A 15,860-nucleotide genomic window follows, 5' to 3' on the forward strand; every position below is an offset into this window, starting at 1 on the left:
AAGGGCATTATTAATTTTATACAATGCGTTTCCAACATATTCAAATAATGATTGACATATTTTCCTTCAACATTTTATTTAGATTAATTTATTCATACTATTTCACAAGATATAGTCCTGACACAAATCTAGGGTTGCTAGAGACGCGACCAAGTTGTTCAGTCTTTTTGTTCTGTATCTATGGACGCAACCCAGTCATTTGTTCTGAATGTTCCATTGCCATACTGGCTGGCAACATTCTTATCCCTTGCATGTTACCTAGCCAACTATGGCTAACTTACAGTCACGTCAGAAAGTGCAGCCAGAATAACAGCAAAGTAGCTGCATTTGCATTTGTTTTAAGCTGTTTTCTAGTGACATTTATTTGGATACATCCATAACAAGCTAATGAGGCGCGATTTTGCCTGACATAGAAAATGTGCTAACTCGTCAGGACACGTGTTCAGAGGAGCTAGCTAGCAACACAGCTAATACAATAACTTCAAACTGAAGCTGGAAAGACTGCAAATAAGCTGTGTTTATTTTTACCTTTTTTCAGTTTCACTTTTTTTGTATTTGTTCATAAAAATAATGCCAGCGTGACTGTAAGTTAGCCGTAGTTGGCTAGCTAACATGCAAGGGATAAGAATGTTGCCAGCCAGTATGGCAATGGAACATTTAGAACAAATGACTGGGTTGCGTCCATAGATAAGCAAGCATGATACAAATCTCTGCTGTTGAAAACTAAATGTTAGTCTAAAAGAAATGTGAGAATGTCTAGATGCTTTTATAGTGTAGATCAAGTTCATAAATTGCTTGGCTGGGCTCATGAGACAATGGATTGCTCAGTCAGATGGAACAGAGTAAATAGGCAATTTAACGTCATAGACACCAGCTGGAATGCAGTTTTAACTAATCAGCATTCAGGATTAAACCCATCTGTTGTATAATCCTTGCAAAGAAGGTCACCTATTGGTAGATGGGTAAAAAAAAAGAAGCAGACATTGAAAATCAAATCAAATCAGACTTTATTTGCCACATGCGGCAAATACAACAAGTGCAGACTTTACCGTGAAATGCTTACTTACAAGCCCCCAACCAACAGTGCAGTTCAAGAAGAAAATATTCACCAAGTAGGCTAAAATAAAAAGTAACACAATAAGGACAATAACGAGGCCGTATACAGGGGGCACCGGTGCCGAGTCAGTGTGCAGGGGTACAGGCTAGTTGAGGTAATCTGTACATGTAGGTGGGGACAAAGTGACTATGCATAGATAATAAACAGCGAGTAGCAGCAGTGTACAAGTGGGGGTAAATATAAATTGTCCGGTGGTGATTTTTATTAATTGTTCAACAGTCTAATGGCTTGGGGGTAGAAGCTGTTGAGGAGCCTTTTGGTCCTAGACTTGGCGCTCCGGCACCGCTTGCCATGCGGTAGAAGAGAAAACAGTCTATAATTTGGATGACTGGAGCCTCTGCCAATTTTATGGGTTTACCTCTGACACCGCCTATTATATAGGTCCTGGATGGCAGGAAGCTTGGCCCCAGTGATTTACTGGGCCGTTCTCACTACCCTCTGTAGTGCCTTACGGTCAGATGCCGAGCAGTTGCCATACCAGGTGGTGATACAACCGGTCAGGATGCTCTTGATGGTACAGCTGTAGAACCTTTTGGGGATCTGGGGATCTTTTCATTCTCCTGAGGGGGAAAAGGTTTTGTCGTGCCCTCTTCACAGCTGTCTTGGTATGTTTGGACCATGATAGTGTTTTGGTGATGTGGACACCAAGGAACTTGAAACTCTCGACCCACTCCACTACAGCCCTGTCGATGTTAATGGGGGCCAGTTCGGCCCACCTTTTCCTGTAGTCCACAATCAGCTCCTTTGTCTTGCTCACATTGAGGGAGAGGTTGTTGTCCTAGCACCACACTGCCAGTTTTCTGACCTCCTCCCTATAGGCCATTGTTGTCAGTGATCAGGCCAACCACTGTTGTGTCGTCAGCAAACTTGATGATGGTGTTGGAGTCGTGTTTGGCCACGCAGTCGTGGGTGAACAGGAAATTCTTGGAGGGGACTAAGTACACACCTCTGAGGGGCCACAGTGTTAAGGATCAGCGTGGCAGACGTGTTGTTGCCTACTCTTACCACCTGGGGCCGCTTTGAGCATGGTGAAGTTATTCATTACACTTTGGATGGTGTATAAATACACCCAGTCATTACAAAGATACAGGTGTCCTTACTCAGTTGCCAGAGAGGAAGTAAACTGCTCAGGGATTTCACTATGAGGCCAATTGTGACTTTACAACAGTTGCAGGTTTTAATGGCTGTAATAGGGCAAAACTGAGGATGGATCAACAACATTGTAGTTATCAATAGGGAGATATTTTTTAAAGCCATATTCTTGTTTTCTCTCAGCACAGGAGAGGTACTCATTCACTCAAATACTTTTCCTTGTGTCCTAGTTCTAAATGCTGATTTGCAGGTGGACTCAATCCCATGTGGTGTTGCAGCCAGAGTGATTGGGTCCGTCTATTAATCACCCTCCTCCTCCTTCCACCCCAACAACCTGCAATTTAACACTTTAATGTAGCCCTCAAGTCTCATTTTCACCTCATTTAACTGATTTACTTAACAAAAGGCACATCTCAATAGGTGGTCCAGGTAAGTCATTATATAGCACAAGCTTTCCTCTTCTGTTCTCTATTGTTCCTCAAGCAAGGGGGGAACTGATGACATCACAACTTCCCATCAGACCAACTCCCTGAATGCCCTGATTCTTGAACTTTGCAGTTGTGTCTAAAAATACTTTTGCTGAAAACATATATTGGTTTACCCTTTAGTGTGTGTACTCTACTGTATGTATACTTGGGATATTGCTTTTTAACAGTAAACGTTTTTTTTTAAATAGCTGGAGAACGTCTTTAAGCCTGAAAGAGACAATCCCTAAAGCAATTGGTTATTTTTATATATTGATATATATATAAACAACATAAAATATGTGAATTTTTCTCCATCTGCCCTTGATTCAGAATATATAATTTTCATAGTCATGGCACACTTTGTGTAAGAGCTTTTGAAAATTGAAAAAAAAAAAGAAAGTAAAATAATTAAACTATACAAAAGCTGTGTATTTTCTCCACCCTCCCGATTCAGAATATATAATTTGCATAGTCATAGCACACTTTTTGTAAGAGCTATTGAAGATTGAAATCCCAAATCATATTTTCAACAACAAAAGGTGTGGATTGTTCTCTATCCACCCGATTCAGAATATACCCTGTTTATAGCTATGGCATGCTTGGTTCAATCACTAATCTCTAAAACCTAATATCCAATATAAAAAACATTTTACCAGTATGATTTCTCTCCTTGTCCTATGCCTATATTTAGCATTTTATAGGCTAAAAGTACTCAAAATAAAATATAAAAATCTTGATATAAGTTAAAGTGAGTCACCCAGTAAATTATCACTTTAATAAAAGTATTTGGATTTAAATATACAAAAGTTAATGGAATTTCTAAAATGTACTTAAGTATCAGAAGGAAAAGTATAAATAATTTAAAGTTCCTTATGTTAAGCAAACCAGACGGCACAAATGTATTTTTATTGACGGATTGCCAGGGGCGTACTCCAACACTTTTATCATTTACAAATGCATTTGTGTTTAGTGAGTCCGCCAGATCAGAGGCAATAGATGACCAGGGATGATCTCTTGATAAGTGTGTGAATGGGACCATTTTCCTGTCAAAATGTAACAACTACATTTGGGTGTCAGGGAAAATGTATGGAGTAAATTTCTGTTGGAATGTAGTGAAGTAAAATGAGGTAAAAATATAAATAGTAAAGTTCAGATAGCCCAAAAAACTACTTTAGTAAAAATGCTTTAAAGTACATTACTGCTAACATGCAGCCTTTGTCCTTATCTTGTCCAAATTCTAATTGTGCACACATTTCTTTTACAATAAATCCATATTTTACAACAATATCTGTAAATTAATTTGAATACAGGGAAGCACCAGCTGATCTGTTCACAATGTGGACGGATAAGACACATGTGTAGATGCAACGGCTATAATGTGGCCATAATCAGCATGTGGATAGGATCAGAAACAAGGCATGAGTGGCAATGTAAGATAATAGGGGCCATTTATAAGGCTATATTTACCTCTTGGGTGCTTTAGCACACACCTTAAGGTTCTAAATGATCTATCAATAGTCTCTGGTCATGTGGTGTATAGGCACCGAGATCTGTTATTTCCATACAACATCTACTGCACTGTGTAGACTTGATTGGACAACTAGGATATCGATCTGTAGTTTCAAGAGACCTTGTAACTTGTTTATGATGCAGGCTCTCTCCAATTTTAGCCTAGTATTAATTCTGGTTTGTTCTCTAGGCTGTCTCCATTTTAGTCACTGAGGGATCTAGCACAATAATGATAACAACATCCACATAGAAAATAAGAGCCGTGACAGATGTAACCAGAAACAAGAGAATATAAAACTTGATCATCAATATACAAAAACACTTTGGCAAAGGCATAATTTCAGCAGACACAAACACCGCATGTTTCATTTACCTATTGGTTTTCAGAAGACCTGCTGCAAAAAAAAACTATAGCAACCTGGAATCGCACAAATAAATACTGTTTGAAGGAACTGTCTTTTTGAATGTGCTTTGCAAATACATTGTCCTCATGGAAGAAATATAGTAAAACACACCATACACTGATTAGTTTAAAAAGGAGGCAGAACACAATGTAGGCCTTTGATAAAATATCATCTAAAATATATAGATTGTCAACCCAATAGCACAAAAATATTGTGAGGTTGCATAGTAGCTTGTCTAATAAAGCAAACTAATGAGCCATATTGTTGGGTACATAGTAGCGGGTAGCTCGCTTTGTACCATGCAGTCTGTCGCACCAGGGTACTTGGCAGCACCTAGGTTTCTATACAACTACAGAAAAACCCATCTATGTAGTTGTTGAAAGAATAACTTAAACATAATCTAGTTGGCTACATCTTCGTGCTGTGTTCTTCTGTAATGTATGTCACTGCACGCCTGTTGCTCGTCTCTGTCCCCTCCCCTCTGCTCCCGCTTGGAGCAGGTCGGTGGTGGTCTCTCTTTTCTGGGGGTCTTTTTCTCCCTCAACAAAGGTAGCAGGGTCGTCAAACTCCGTCGTCCTCCTCGCCGGCGGAGTCCGACTCGGGAACGGGCGTGTAGGTGGGCACAGCGTTGAACATGACGAAGCCCACGGTGATCACCACAAACGACACAATGTACAGGCCTGAGAACTGTGGCGCGTGGGGCAGAGGTAGACGTTTTGATTGATCCATGTCACAGACCCTAGATCAGCAGCTATAGTTGCTCTGTATAACTCATTTGTAACACATTTGTGAGAAGGTGCTAGTTAAACATTATGGAAGTCAGTATTTACCTCAAAGATTGGCTTGAGAGTTGGCTGTATGTTTCATATACACATGACAATGTACATTTCTTTATCTAATCAAACCACAGAATCCTTCTCAAACAACAGAATCCACCTTAGGCTTACAATATATGCTTTTGCTCATGGGCCCCTTTCTGTCCAATAAATGAATTTCTGGATAACAATTTTGGGCACCCCCTCTGGCTCAAGAGCAAACCCACAGAAAAATGGTATATTTAACTCACAACAAAGTGGAAGAGGAAGATGCCACAGAAGAGGCTGAAGAGGTCAGCGGTGAGCAGGGAGAGATTCACTGCAGTGGCACTGGTCATCTTGACCACCAGGGGCATGAAACTGTACAGGGCATACATGCAGAAGGCGTAGGCCGCAAACAGTACGACTGTGGAGGGAAACACCAGGGTTAGTGTTCATTAGGCACCAAATGGAAGAAAATGGTCTAAAACAAAGAAGTGGGGAGGGACTGCCTGGACTTGTCTGGTCCAATCATGAAATGCTTATTTAGCATTTTCCCTTTCAAAGCATTTTGCAACATTGTGTACCAGGGTTGTGTCCAGTAAAGATACAAAAAGGAGAAAACATTTGCAACAGATTGAAATGGAGATTGTACTTCCTGGACTTCCTCAATAAGAAATTCAAATATTTGTTTTTCCGTTTCAAAATGTTCTGCAATATGTGCCCTACTGAACAAGGCCCAGAATCTCAGAAGGGAATTCTACCGGACAAACAAAGCACTTTCTGTAAAACTATTGCACAGAGCAAAATAGCTTTATAACAGAGCATATACAGGTAACTGTCAAGAATAATGGAAACACCAACATAAAGTGTCTTCATAGGGCGTTGAGCCAGAACATCTTCAATTCACCTTGGCATAGATCCTACAAGTGCCTGCAACAATATTGGAGGGATGCAACACCATTCTTCCACGAGAAACTCAATAATTTGGTGTTTTGCTGATGGTGGTGGAAAAAGCAGTCTCAGGACCCACTCCAGAATCTCCCATAAGTGTTCAATCGGATTGAGATCTGGTGACTGAGACGGCCACGGCATATGGCTTACATAGTTTTCATGCTAATCAAACCATTCATACCCTGTGGATGGGGGCATTGCCAAGGAAACCAAAATAATGGCATGCCCAGAATTTGTACACATGACCCTAAGCATGATGAGATGTTAAATGCTTAATGAACTCAGGAACTACAGCTGTGTGGAAGCACCTGCTTTCACAGTACTTTGTATCCCTAATTTATTCTAGGGTTTCCATTATTTTAGTAGTTACCTGTAACTAGAGTAAATGAGATTATTACCCAAATGAAAAAAAAAAAAAAAAACTTGGGCATAATTGACATACTGTCATGTCCAAAATTATTTGCACCCTCAATAAAGATGAGCAAAAATAAAAAGTTTTCAATGGGGTTCAAATCTAGATATGCTTTTGTTTTTTTACCGTGAAACCCATCACGTGTGTGCGTGCGTGTGTCGTCTGACCATAGCACCGGTTTTATTTCTTTACTTACCCATTATTCACCTAATACCTTTTTTTCACCATTGTTTAGAGCTTGTAAGTAACCATTACCTGTTGTATTAGGCGCACGTGACAAATAAACTTTGATTTGATATGTTATGGGCTATTTTGCTTCCACTGGTCCTGAGGCCCTTGTTAAGGTCAACGGCATCATGAACTTGACCAAGTACCAGGAAATGCTTGCCAAAAACCTGGTTGCCCCTTGCCAGGATGCTGACACTTGTGAATATTCCAGCAACACAAGAACCCTAAACACTAATCAAAATCCACAAAGGAATGGTTACAATATCAACATTTTGCAATGGCCATATCAGTCTCCGGACTTGAACCCCATTGAAAACCTGTGGTTTGAATTGAAGAGGGCAGTTTATAAGAACAGGCGAATGATATTAAGGATCTGGAAAGATTCTGTATGGAGGAATAGTCTAAGATCCTTCCCAATGTGTTCTCTAATCTCAAACCATTTAGAAAACATCTGTCATTATTTTTTACAAGGGGAGAGTGGTAGAGTATTGAAAACAGGGGTGCCAATAACTTTCACCCCCATCTTTTTGAGATTTGTTGTATTATGTATTCCTCTGATCAATTGTATTAGTATAAAATATAATTTACACATTTTTGGGATAATACAATATAGATCAGTATTCTTATTATTTCTTTTATAGTATTTTTTGCTCATCTTTATCAGGGTTGCCAATAATTATGGACCTGACTGTATATGATTCTGACAATTGAGTTAGGGGGTTATTAAATATGGGGAGAAAATTAATTCTTACTAATTTTCCAGTCCCATTTAATAGCTGCTACTGCACTGGTTTCCAATATGGCTCTGCAACACAGGACAACAGAAGGTAAGATTGCAAATAGGAACTGTGTCGGTCGACAGACTTACAAAGCACCTTCAAGACCATTCTGATGGGTAGATTTTGCCTAAAATAACGTGATGAAAATGTGATGTCTGGATGATGTGGGGGAAAGTACCATAATAAATACAATATGTACTGACTGATGTAGTGCACCAAACAAAAAGTTAAATGGATAGTTTGCTTTTTGAAGATAAGCTAGTGCCAGGATTCAATCTGATCGCGGGGTGTCGACAATGAGGCAGAGGTCATTTCCAATTGAGCCGACATCTGCAGCATTTACCGTGAATGCATTCTCAGTGAACACAGTAACATTGCCTTTAAAAGCTGCATTGTCAACAAACTGGGTTCAGATTGAATCTTGGCCTAAAACGAAAGGAAAGCTAAGTAAGCTTACATTTGTAAAAGTGAACTATCCCTTTAATACTGAGGGGGAGAAGGCGGGAAAGACTGTCTTTGAACCGGTTCAACCCTGGAGAGAGGAGAGGGAGTGTCTTACAGCTGTACGCCGCTGATCAGGGTGCCAAACAGGCCCATCATACCCAGGAACTCCCCACGGCTCAGGTTCTTCACCGTGTACTCCTGACAAACATTCGACACTGCATACAGTGCAGCACTCACCAGCACCAGACCGTCCCCCAGCAACACATCACTGGCTAGACGGAGAGAGGGAAGGAGGGAGAGGGATGAAGGGAGAGAGAGAGAGAGAGTACGAGATAAAATATAAGGTGGGAGAGAAGGAGAGAGAGAAAAGACTACTGTCATTTTAGTCAAACAGTCTTTGGCATGTTAGTTAGGGTAATTTGCAGCGCTAATAATATGAGGAATCAGCTCTAAGGGTTTGTGATGAGAGTTTAATAATGCCTGTTTATCTTTTCCCGTGCAGTGAACCCTAAGGCCTCTCCGGATCAAAATGTATGGAACTGTGTATGTCCCGAGAAAAGACACAGAGGTACATTTAAAGCTGTTAGTCCTCGATCGATATGCCTGACTAAGTATAAAAAGGTATGTCTTCTACATCAAAAGGTAGTGTTCTCACTGGATCAAGGGTCTCCCAGCCAGTAGGTTGACCCCCACTCCCAGGAGACACTCAGGGTATAATATATATTCCTGTGTAGACCCTAACAATAATAACATATATAATATGTAAGGGATATACGCAGTTGTCCCTAGTTACCACGGCCAAAATGTCAAAATTAGCTATATTGTAAAAATGTATGAAATGTTTGGTCTTAATGTAAGGTTAGAGTTAGGCATAAGGTTAGCAGTGTGGTTAAGGTTAGGTTTAAAATCAGATTTTAAGAAGAGAAATAGTAGAAATAGGCTGGGTTTATGACTTTGTGGGTGTGGTAACTAGTGACGATCTATAAACGCCAACATTCTGTACATTACGTAAGGGATAATCAATGAGGGTCTATGCGTTCTATGGAAAATATTGAACGGACGTGGATTGTGTGTTCCACGACACGCTGGTGGAACTAACCTTCCACGGAGTTGCATTATTTTCCAGAGATTATTATCCCTTTTATACCTTGGCTATAATTAAACTAATTTGATGTCAAAAATGTGTTCATTTGCAGGTAGAAATGTGTTCAACCGCCTTTGAAGTAGCTAGCAAGTTTACTAGACAGCTACAGTAATTGGCTTGGTAACCAAACAAAGACAAAACCATCAGTCCTAGCATGAAAATCGAATTCAATGACAATGTTTTCAATTCGACTTTTGCTTTCAAAAGCAGATCAAACATGGAACATGTAAGAATGAATTATAGGCATTGAATTCTACCTTGCTGATATACATGCTCTAGAATGCCCTTCAAGCCAATCAGAAACTAGTATTCAACAATGCCATGGCATAACTTGGAAATAATGGACGGCGCAGCATGACGAGGCTGAACTAATCAAACAAACGACTGGGTCGCGTCTCTCGCAACCAAAAGTTGAGTCTTTTATTTCTACCAGTAAATGTGTACTTTCGTATTGTTTTATTTGGCAACAGTGGTATAAGCGGGATAAACGCCTCAGTTCAGTACATTACCTTGGAAAAATGATCTCGGCTTCGCCTCGTCCCGCTGCATCGTCCATTATTTCCAAGGTAATGTACAGAACGTCAGTCTTTATCCCTCACTTATAAACCGGGCAGTTTGGGTCCTGGAGATTGATTGGCTGAAAGCCGTGGAATATTGAAGCTATAAAAGCCAGGGAGGGTTGTGGCCAATATACCACTGCTAAGGGCTGTTCTTTTGCATGACACAACGCGGAGTACCTGGATACAGCCCTAAGCCGTGGTACATTGGCCATATATCACAACCTCCAGAGGTGGCTTATTGCTATTATTAACTGTTTACCAATGTAATTAGAGCAGTAAAAATGTGTTTTTTCATACCCGTGGTATACAGTCTGATATACCACGGCTGTCAGCCAATCAGCGTTCAGAGCTTGAACTGCCCAGTTCATAATGACTGTTATACACTGGATGGTTCAAGCCCTGAATGCTAATTGGCTGACAGCCGTGATATATCAGACGGTATACCACGGGTATGAAAAAACACATTTTTACTGCTCTAATTACATTGGTAAACAGTTTATAATAGCAATAAGGCACCTCTGGAGGTTGTGATATATGGCCAATAAACCACGGCTAAGGCATTGCGTTGTGCATAAGAACAACCCTTAGCCGTGGTATATTGGATATATACCACACACCCTCATGCCTTATTGCTTAAATATAAACACAGGTATGAAGCAAAACTACAACACCAAAAAAAAGTATATACATAAAACATTTTTTTAAATGAAGCTAAATTGCGTGTTTACTGTTCTAATTATGTTGGTAACCAGTTTATAATAGCAATAAGGCACCTCCGCGTTGCATCGTGTTTAAGAACAGCCCTCAGCCGTAGTACATGTATATTGGTCATATTGCACACCTCCTCAGGCCTTATTGCTTAAATATCATGAGTAGTGTTCTTACTGGATCCCTGGTCTCTCCCAGCCAGTAGGTCGGCCCCAACCATGGCACCCACCCCCAGCAGACAAACGGCCACAGCCACAAAGTGCACCAGGCGATAGCGTGTCTTCAGGAAGAACCAGGAGAGCACCATCAGCACCGGGATCACAAAGCAGTCCAGCAGCTGCAACCAGAACCACATATAGTATTTTTCAGGTGTAAAAATAGACACTTAAGGCTGGGTGATATGGACAAAATATGATATCACTATTTTTAACAACTTTTTTTTGTTGAATTTTACCCCCCTTTTCTCCCCAATTTCGTGGTATCCAATTGTTTAGTAGCTACTATCTTGTCTCATCGCTACAACTCCCATACGGGTTCAGGAGAGACGAAGGTTGAAAGTCATGCATCCTCCGATACACCCTAACCAAGCCACACTGCTTCTTAACACAGCGCACATCCAACCTGGACGCCAGCCGCACCAATGTGTCGGAGGAAACACTGTGCACCTGGTTAGCGCGCATTGCGCCCGGCCCGCCACAGGAGTCGCTGGTGCGCGATGAGACAAGGATATCCCTACCGGCCAAACCCTCCCTAACCCGGACGACGCTAGGCCAATTGTGTGTCGCCCCACGGACCTCCCGGTCGCGACCGGTTACGACAGAGCCTGGGCGTGAACCCAGAATCTCTGGTAGCACAGCTGGTGCTGCTGTACCTTGCCCTTAACCACTGCGCCACCCGGGAAGCCTTTAAAAACATTTTTAACTGTATTTTATTATCTTGAATAATAAAACTCCTACATTTGCTTTGTGAGTAATGCATGACCCTAGGGTGGCAACACATACATTCTAAGTCATTTCTATGAGTCTTTCTCCATTCTGATTGTTTTATACTGTTCAATTCAACCCAAAATATTTTCCACATAACATTTCCTGCACTCATTTTAGATATTGTGCAGCCCTAGTGTGGAAATTATGGGCAAAAAATCTTGCCCTTATTTTTAACCAAATGTTGCATTTGTGATTTGACTTGCGATTTAGATCAAAACAATTGGGTGCACTGTTGGAATCTTGGAAATAGAATGTTTGTTCTAAATCTATAGTTAGAATAAATAACACATTGAATACAGTGTTTGCTGATTTAGCTTTACACCATCAGTGGTATCAGGTTGTATTAGCTAGCTACGTTTGCTCTGACTCAGTACATTTATTAGCTAGCTAGACAACTAACTAGCTATTAGCATTAGTGGCTAAAACAATTTAGCTAAAACTTACTAAGAAAATACAAACTAGCTAGCTGTTTACAGATGTAAGAAACAAACTAAGAGTAATTATAGAACGCTTGAGGGTTTATATTAAGAAGCTATGTGGAAACAATATCGTTGACTGAATGTAAGTGTCTCGTGGTCAAGCAACAACTTATGCACTCCATAAGTGACAGGGGACGGGGCTAGGTCTGTGTGGAAAGTGGCATGAGGGGAGAGGGAAGGGAGCGAGAGACCGATAGAGAAAAAGAGAGCGAGAGGAATGACTCAAGTAGCGTGTAAACTATAAAAATGGAGGTTATACACGGCATGTCACATTTAACAAAACAAAACATTAAAATACCGTTATAGAAGGCAAAGTAAAAACCCAAACTGGTCTGTGCATCAATACTGGTACATCAGTGGAGGCTGGTGGGAGGAGCTATAGAAGACTGACTTATTGTAATGGCTGGAATGAAATTAATGGAACAGAGTCAAATGTGTGGTTTCCATATGATTGATACCATTCCATTTTTTCCATTCCAGCCATTACAATGAGCCTGTCCTCCTATAGCTCCCCCCACCAGCCTCCACTGTGGTACATTGTAAAATATGGTATACCTCCAAGCCCTAAAGGCACTTAAATATTCATTTGTGGCGCACCTGGAAAAACCAGTCAGGTGACTCAATGTATCACCTAGGTCCTAGATACATTGATTGTGAGTCATTCTTCACCCAAAAAACATGGTAAGCAATGGTATTAGTAATTTCTTACCTGTATGCTGGTCAACGTTGTAAACTGGTATGCCTTCACCACTGTGTAGTTTGCCTCCACGTCCGTCAGTCCCATAAGTAAATACCGCCACCATTTTGTTTTTAAAATCTGTAATATATTCCCATCACCTGTTAAAACAGCAAAGCGAGAATCCAGTGTGAGACAAAAAATGTAATATTTTATGAGTTAGCAGGACTGTTGTTTTAGTCTCTCCGTGTAGGCCACGGTTGTGTTCATTGGGCACCAAACGGATGAAAACAGTCTAAAACATGAAAAGACTACAAGGACTTAAAAACACCCATTTTCATTTCCCTTGCATGCCGTAATAAACACAACCCATATAATAATCACTATTTTTTATCCCAGTAGGTGGGATTCCCAAATATCACCAATTAGATTCGGAACTATGTGGCTTCAAACTCTACTGCTAGTGTATGGTCAGGAAGACCAGGGCCTGTTTGAATACCTCCATCCTGCATCCTCCGTTCCATCCTCTCTTCCTTGAAGTAATGACTGATCTTAATTGGTTGAATTGGTGAAAGTAATAAGGTGGCGTAACCTTGCTTTCACCTTTCAAAGTATGCATAAAAATATGATATCCCCAAGGAATCAACTGTAGGAAGGATGCATTTCTAAAATATTCTAACTTGGACCAAAAATGAATGCAAGTCAATGTACTCAGTTTAGCATTAGCATGTGTAGAATTCAGGGCGGCGGTTTCTGACCTTTTCTGAGGCTGAGCGAGGCCGTGTAGGTGAGCAGCAGCAGGACGTAGTTGAGGAAGCTCTGGAGCATGGGCGTCTCCACACCCGCTTCCGCTAGGTACTGGCAGCTGACCGCCGTACCGCAAATCAGCATGGACAGAGCCTGGCCCATGGCGACAGTCTTCAGCAGACGCCTGCCAAGGTCATGATAACATCAATCAATAAATCACTTAAATGTATGTACTGTAGAATAATATGCCCATTTTGTGTCTGTGCATGGCCTGTTGCGTCTGTGCATGGCCTGTTGCGTCTGTGCATGGCCTGTTGCGTCTGTGCATGGCCTGTTGCGTCTGTGCGTTGTTGGTCTTGTTGTGCTCACCATGTGAAGATGCCCTTCAGCTTGTAGCTGCGCAGCCTGGCACAGGCTGTCCAACAGCTCTTTCCATGTCCACAGTCAGAGCTCTCTGCAGGCTCAGAACCATCCATTTCCTTCTGAGGTATCCCTGAGAATCCCACCAAAACAGAAGGGGGGGACAGATTAGGGAAAAAGAGAGAGAGGTGAAACAGCGATAGAGGGAACTGAACAGTTTTATTAACAATGTCTGCATCAAAGACCCAGACAAGCAGTGTGCAGTAATCTCCCCTGGAATTTAGGCCTCATTATATTGTGCTCAACTAGGCACTCCAAGGAAGGTAACACTGCTAATTATGTTTTTATGTGTCAATCTTTTTCATGCCAGATTAGTACTTTTTGAAAAGGAGATTAGGCCAACGTTTTTATAGCCTACAGCTCTCAACTATTTAATACAAAATGTTTTTAATCAAGGAAGACATTTCATGCAGTAGCCCTGGTGGTGTGATAAAGTGAGTGGGCCTCGCTTGTTTCAATAGCCCAGATATTTAAATCTGATTTTAATGTTTTTATTAATGGAACATTGACCACGTTTCCATCCAACCATTTCATGCGAATGATTTACCTGATACATAAAAAAAAGTAATGATCAGGCTGATGGAAACATGAAATGCTGGTTAAAAAAAATTGTATAAATTGCCAACATACAATTTGTTCGTTCGACGTGGTGGGATCTGTTTGTGTCTGTAAAATGTAATAATCTAGAAATGGCGGTGGACACGCCTTTGAGTAAATACTTCAAGAGAAGAACAGAGCACCTTAGGCACGTTGACTTACTACTTAGATTTTAGCGGAAAGGGTTATTATAGCCATCATATCGAAGTAAATTTAGAGTCACGCGATATGTTGTGGTCCTCCCACTACGACACGGGAAAGTTTGCAGTTTGTTAGGCTACATATTAAATTATTGGTTAACTTCACAGGGTGATGAATGCGCAAGGTGATGGAGCTTCATACCCCTTTGCAATACATTTCGAGGTTCTTATTCTGCTGACATGATGCTCGATGCCGTTTGACAAATACAAATAATATCGCCCTTATCCATAAAAATCTCAATGTAAATAGACTTCCCGCACTGTACCTGCGAGCTGTTGGCTAGAGCGCATGTGCCCAGACCTGCAAAAGCTATTTATGTGTGTACTACAGCATCACGCGCAGCCTTTTATCCGCAAAGGGCAGTTTGATGGAAACATATCTGGTGGGAAAATGTGCATATTGTTTAATACAGACTTTAAAATATTCCAAAGAATGTCTGTCGCAAATTGGATGGAAACCTAGTTACGGCCACACCTTCCTATTAAAACACGTGGCCAAATAAAGTAACAAGTACCGAACACACAATACTAAGGCTTTCAGCCACTACAACATTTTAGACTACAAATGTAACGTGACGACAATGATACAACATGACAATCGTATAAACACCATACACTCGCGAGCAAATCTTGCGAGGCATCGTCACGCGCGCCACAGACTAAATATCTGGACATTAAATAGAATATGGTAGTTCATCTACCTGCATAGGTTAAAGTCTCCTCGGCGTTCATTTGAAGCTACGGTTAAATCGAGAGCTCAAAAGACATACCATAACTCTCGTGGCCAAATACATCAGCAGGCACCTCAATGGGTAAATCTAACCCACTGTTTTTTACGACAGGTCCAAAGGACCGCCTCCTCTTCTGAGATTGGCCAAGAGGCTGTTGTGTCACGTCAATCTCTTGATCAAGCCCATGAGCTTGCAACCAAACTAGGATGTGGTGCTGAAGGGACTCCTTTCGGGCGACAGTGGAATGATGCAGACAGTTTTGATATTTGATAAGGCACTTCAGCACCTCATCATCACCACCAGATTATATAATATTCTTATTTTTGTATATATATTTTTTTTAAACGGCATTGTTGGTTGTGGGCTTGTAAGTAAGCATTTCACAGTAAGGTTGTACCTGTTGTATTCGGCT

General features: G+C 41.0%; 1 protein-coding gene across 2 annotated transcripts; it reads right to left on the bottom strand.

Moving 5' to 3' along the window:
* Positions 1 to 4,457: 4,457 nt before the first annotated feature.
* On the bottom strand, positions 4,458 to 15,579 carry LOC115105338 (solute carrier family 35 member F2-like). 2 transcript variants are annotated; one of them, XM_065007247.1, is made up of 9 exons: positions 15,488 to 15,579; positions 13,870 to 13,993; positions 13,512 to 13,684; positions 12,787 to 12,914; positions 10,790 to 10,949; positions 8,316 to 8,472; positions 7,730 to 7,782; positions 5,656 to 5,810; positions 4,458 to 5,276 (listed from the first exon to the last, which is right to left on the bottom strand). In XM_065007247.1, the coding sequence occupies exons 2-9, from the start codon at positions 13,974 to 13,976 to the stop codon at positions 5,151 to 5,153; spliced, it is 1,059 nt and encodes a 352-aa protein (XP_064863319.1). In that variant the 5' UTR covers positions 13,977 to 13,993; positions 15,488 to 15,579; the 3' UTR covers positions 4,458 to 5,150. The 2 variants fall into 2 exon arrangements, with proteins under 2 accessions (XP_064863319.1, XP_029483129.1); XM_029627269.2 differs by having other exon boundaries at positions 15,419 to 15,559.
* Between the last annotated feature and the right edge of the window lie 281 nt (positions 15,580 to 15,860).

This window comes from Oncorhynchus nerka, linkage group LG22 (genome assembly GCF_034236695.1).
Source record: "Oncorhynchus nerka isolate Pitt River linkage group LG22, Oner_Uvic_2.0, whole genome shotgun sequence".
Lineage (NCBI taxonomy): Eukaryota > Metazoa > Chordata > Actinopteri > Salmoniformes > Salmonidae > Oncorhynchus > Oncorhynchus nerka.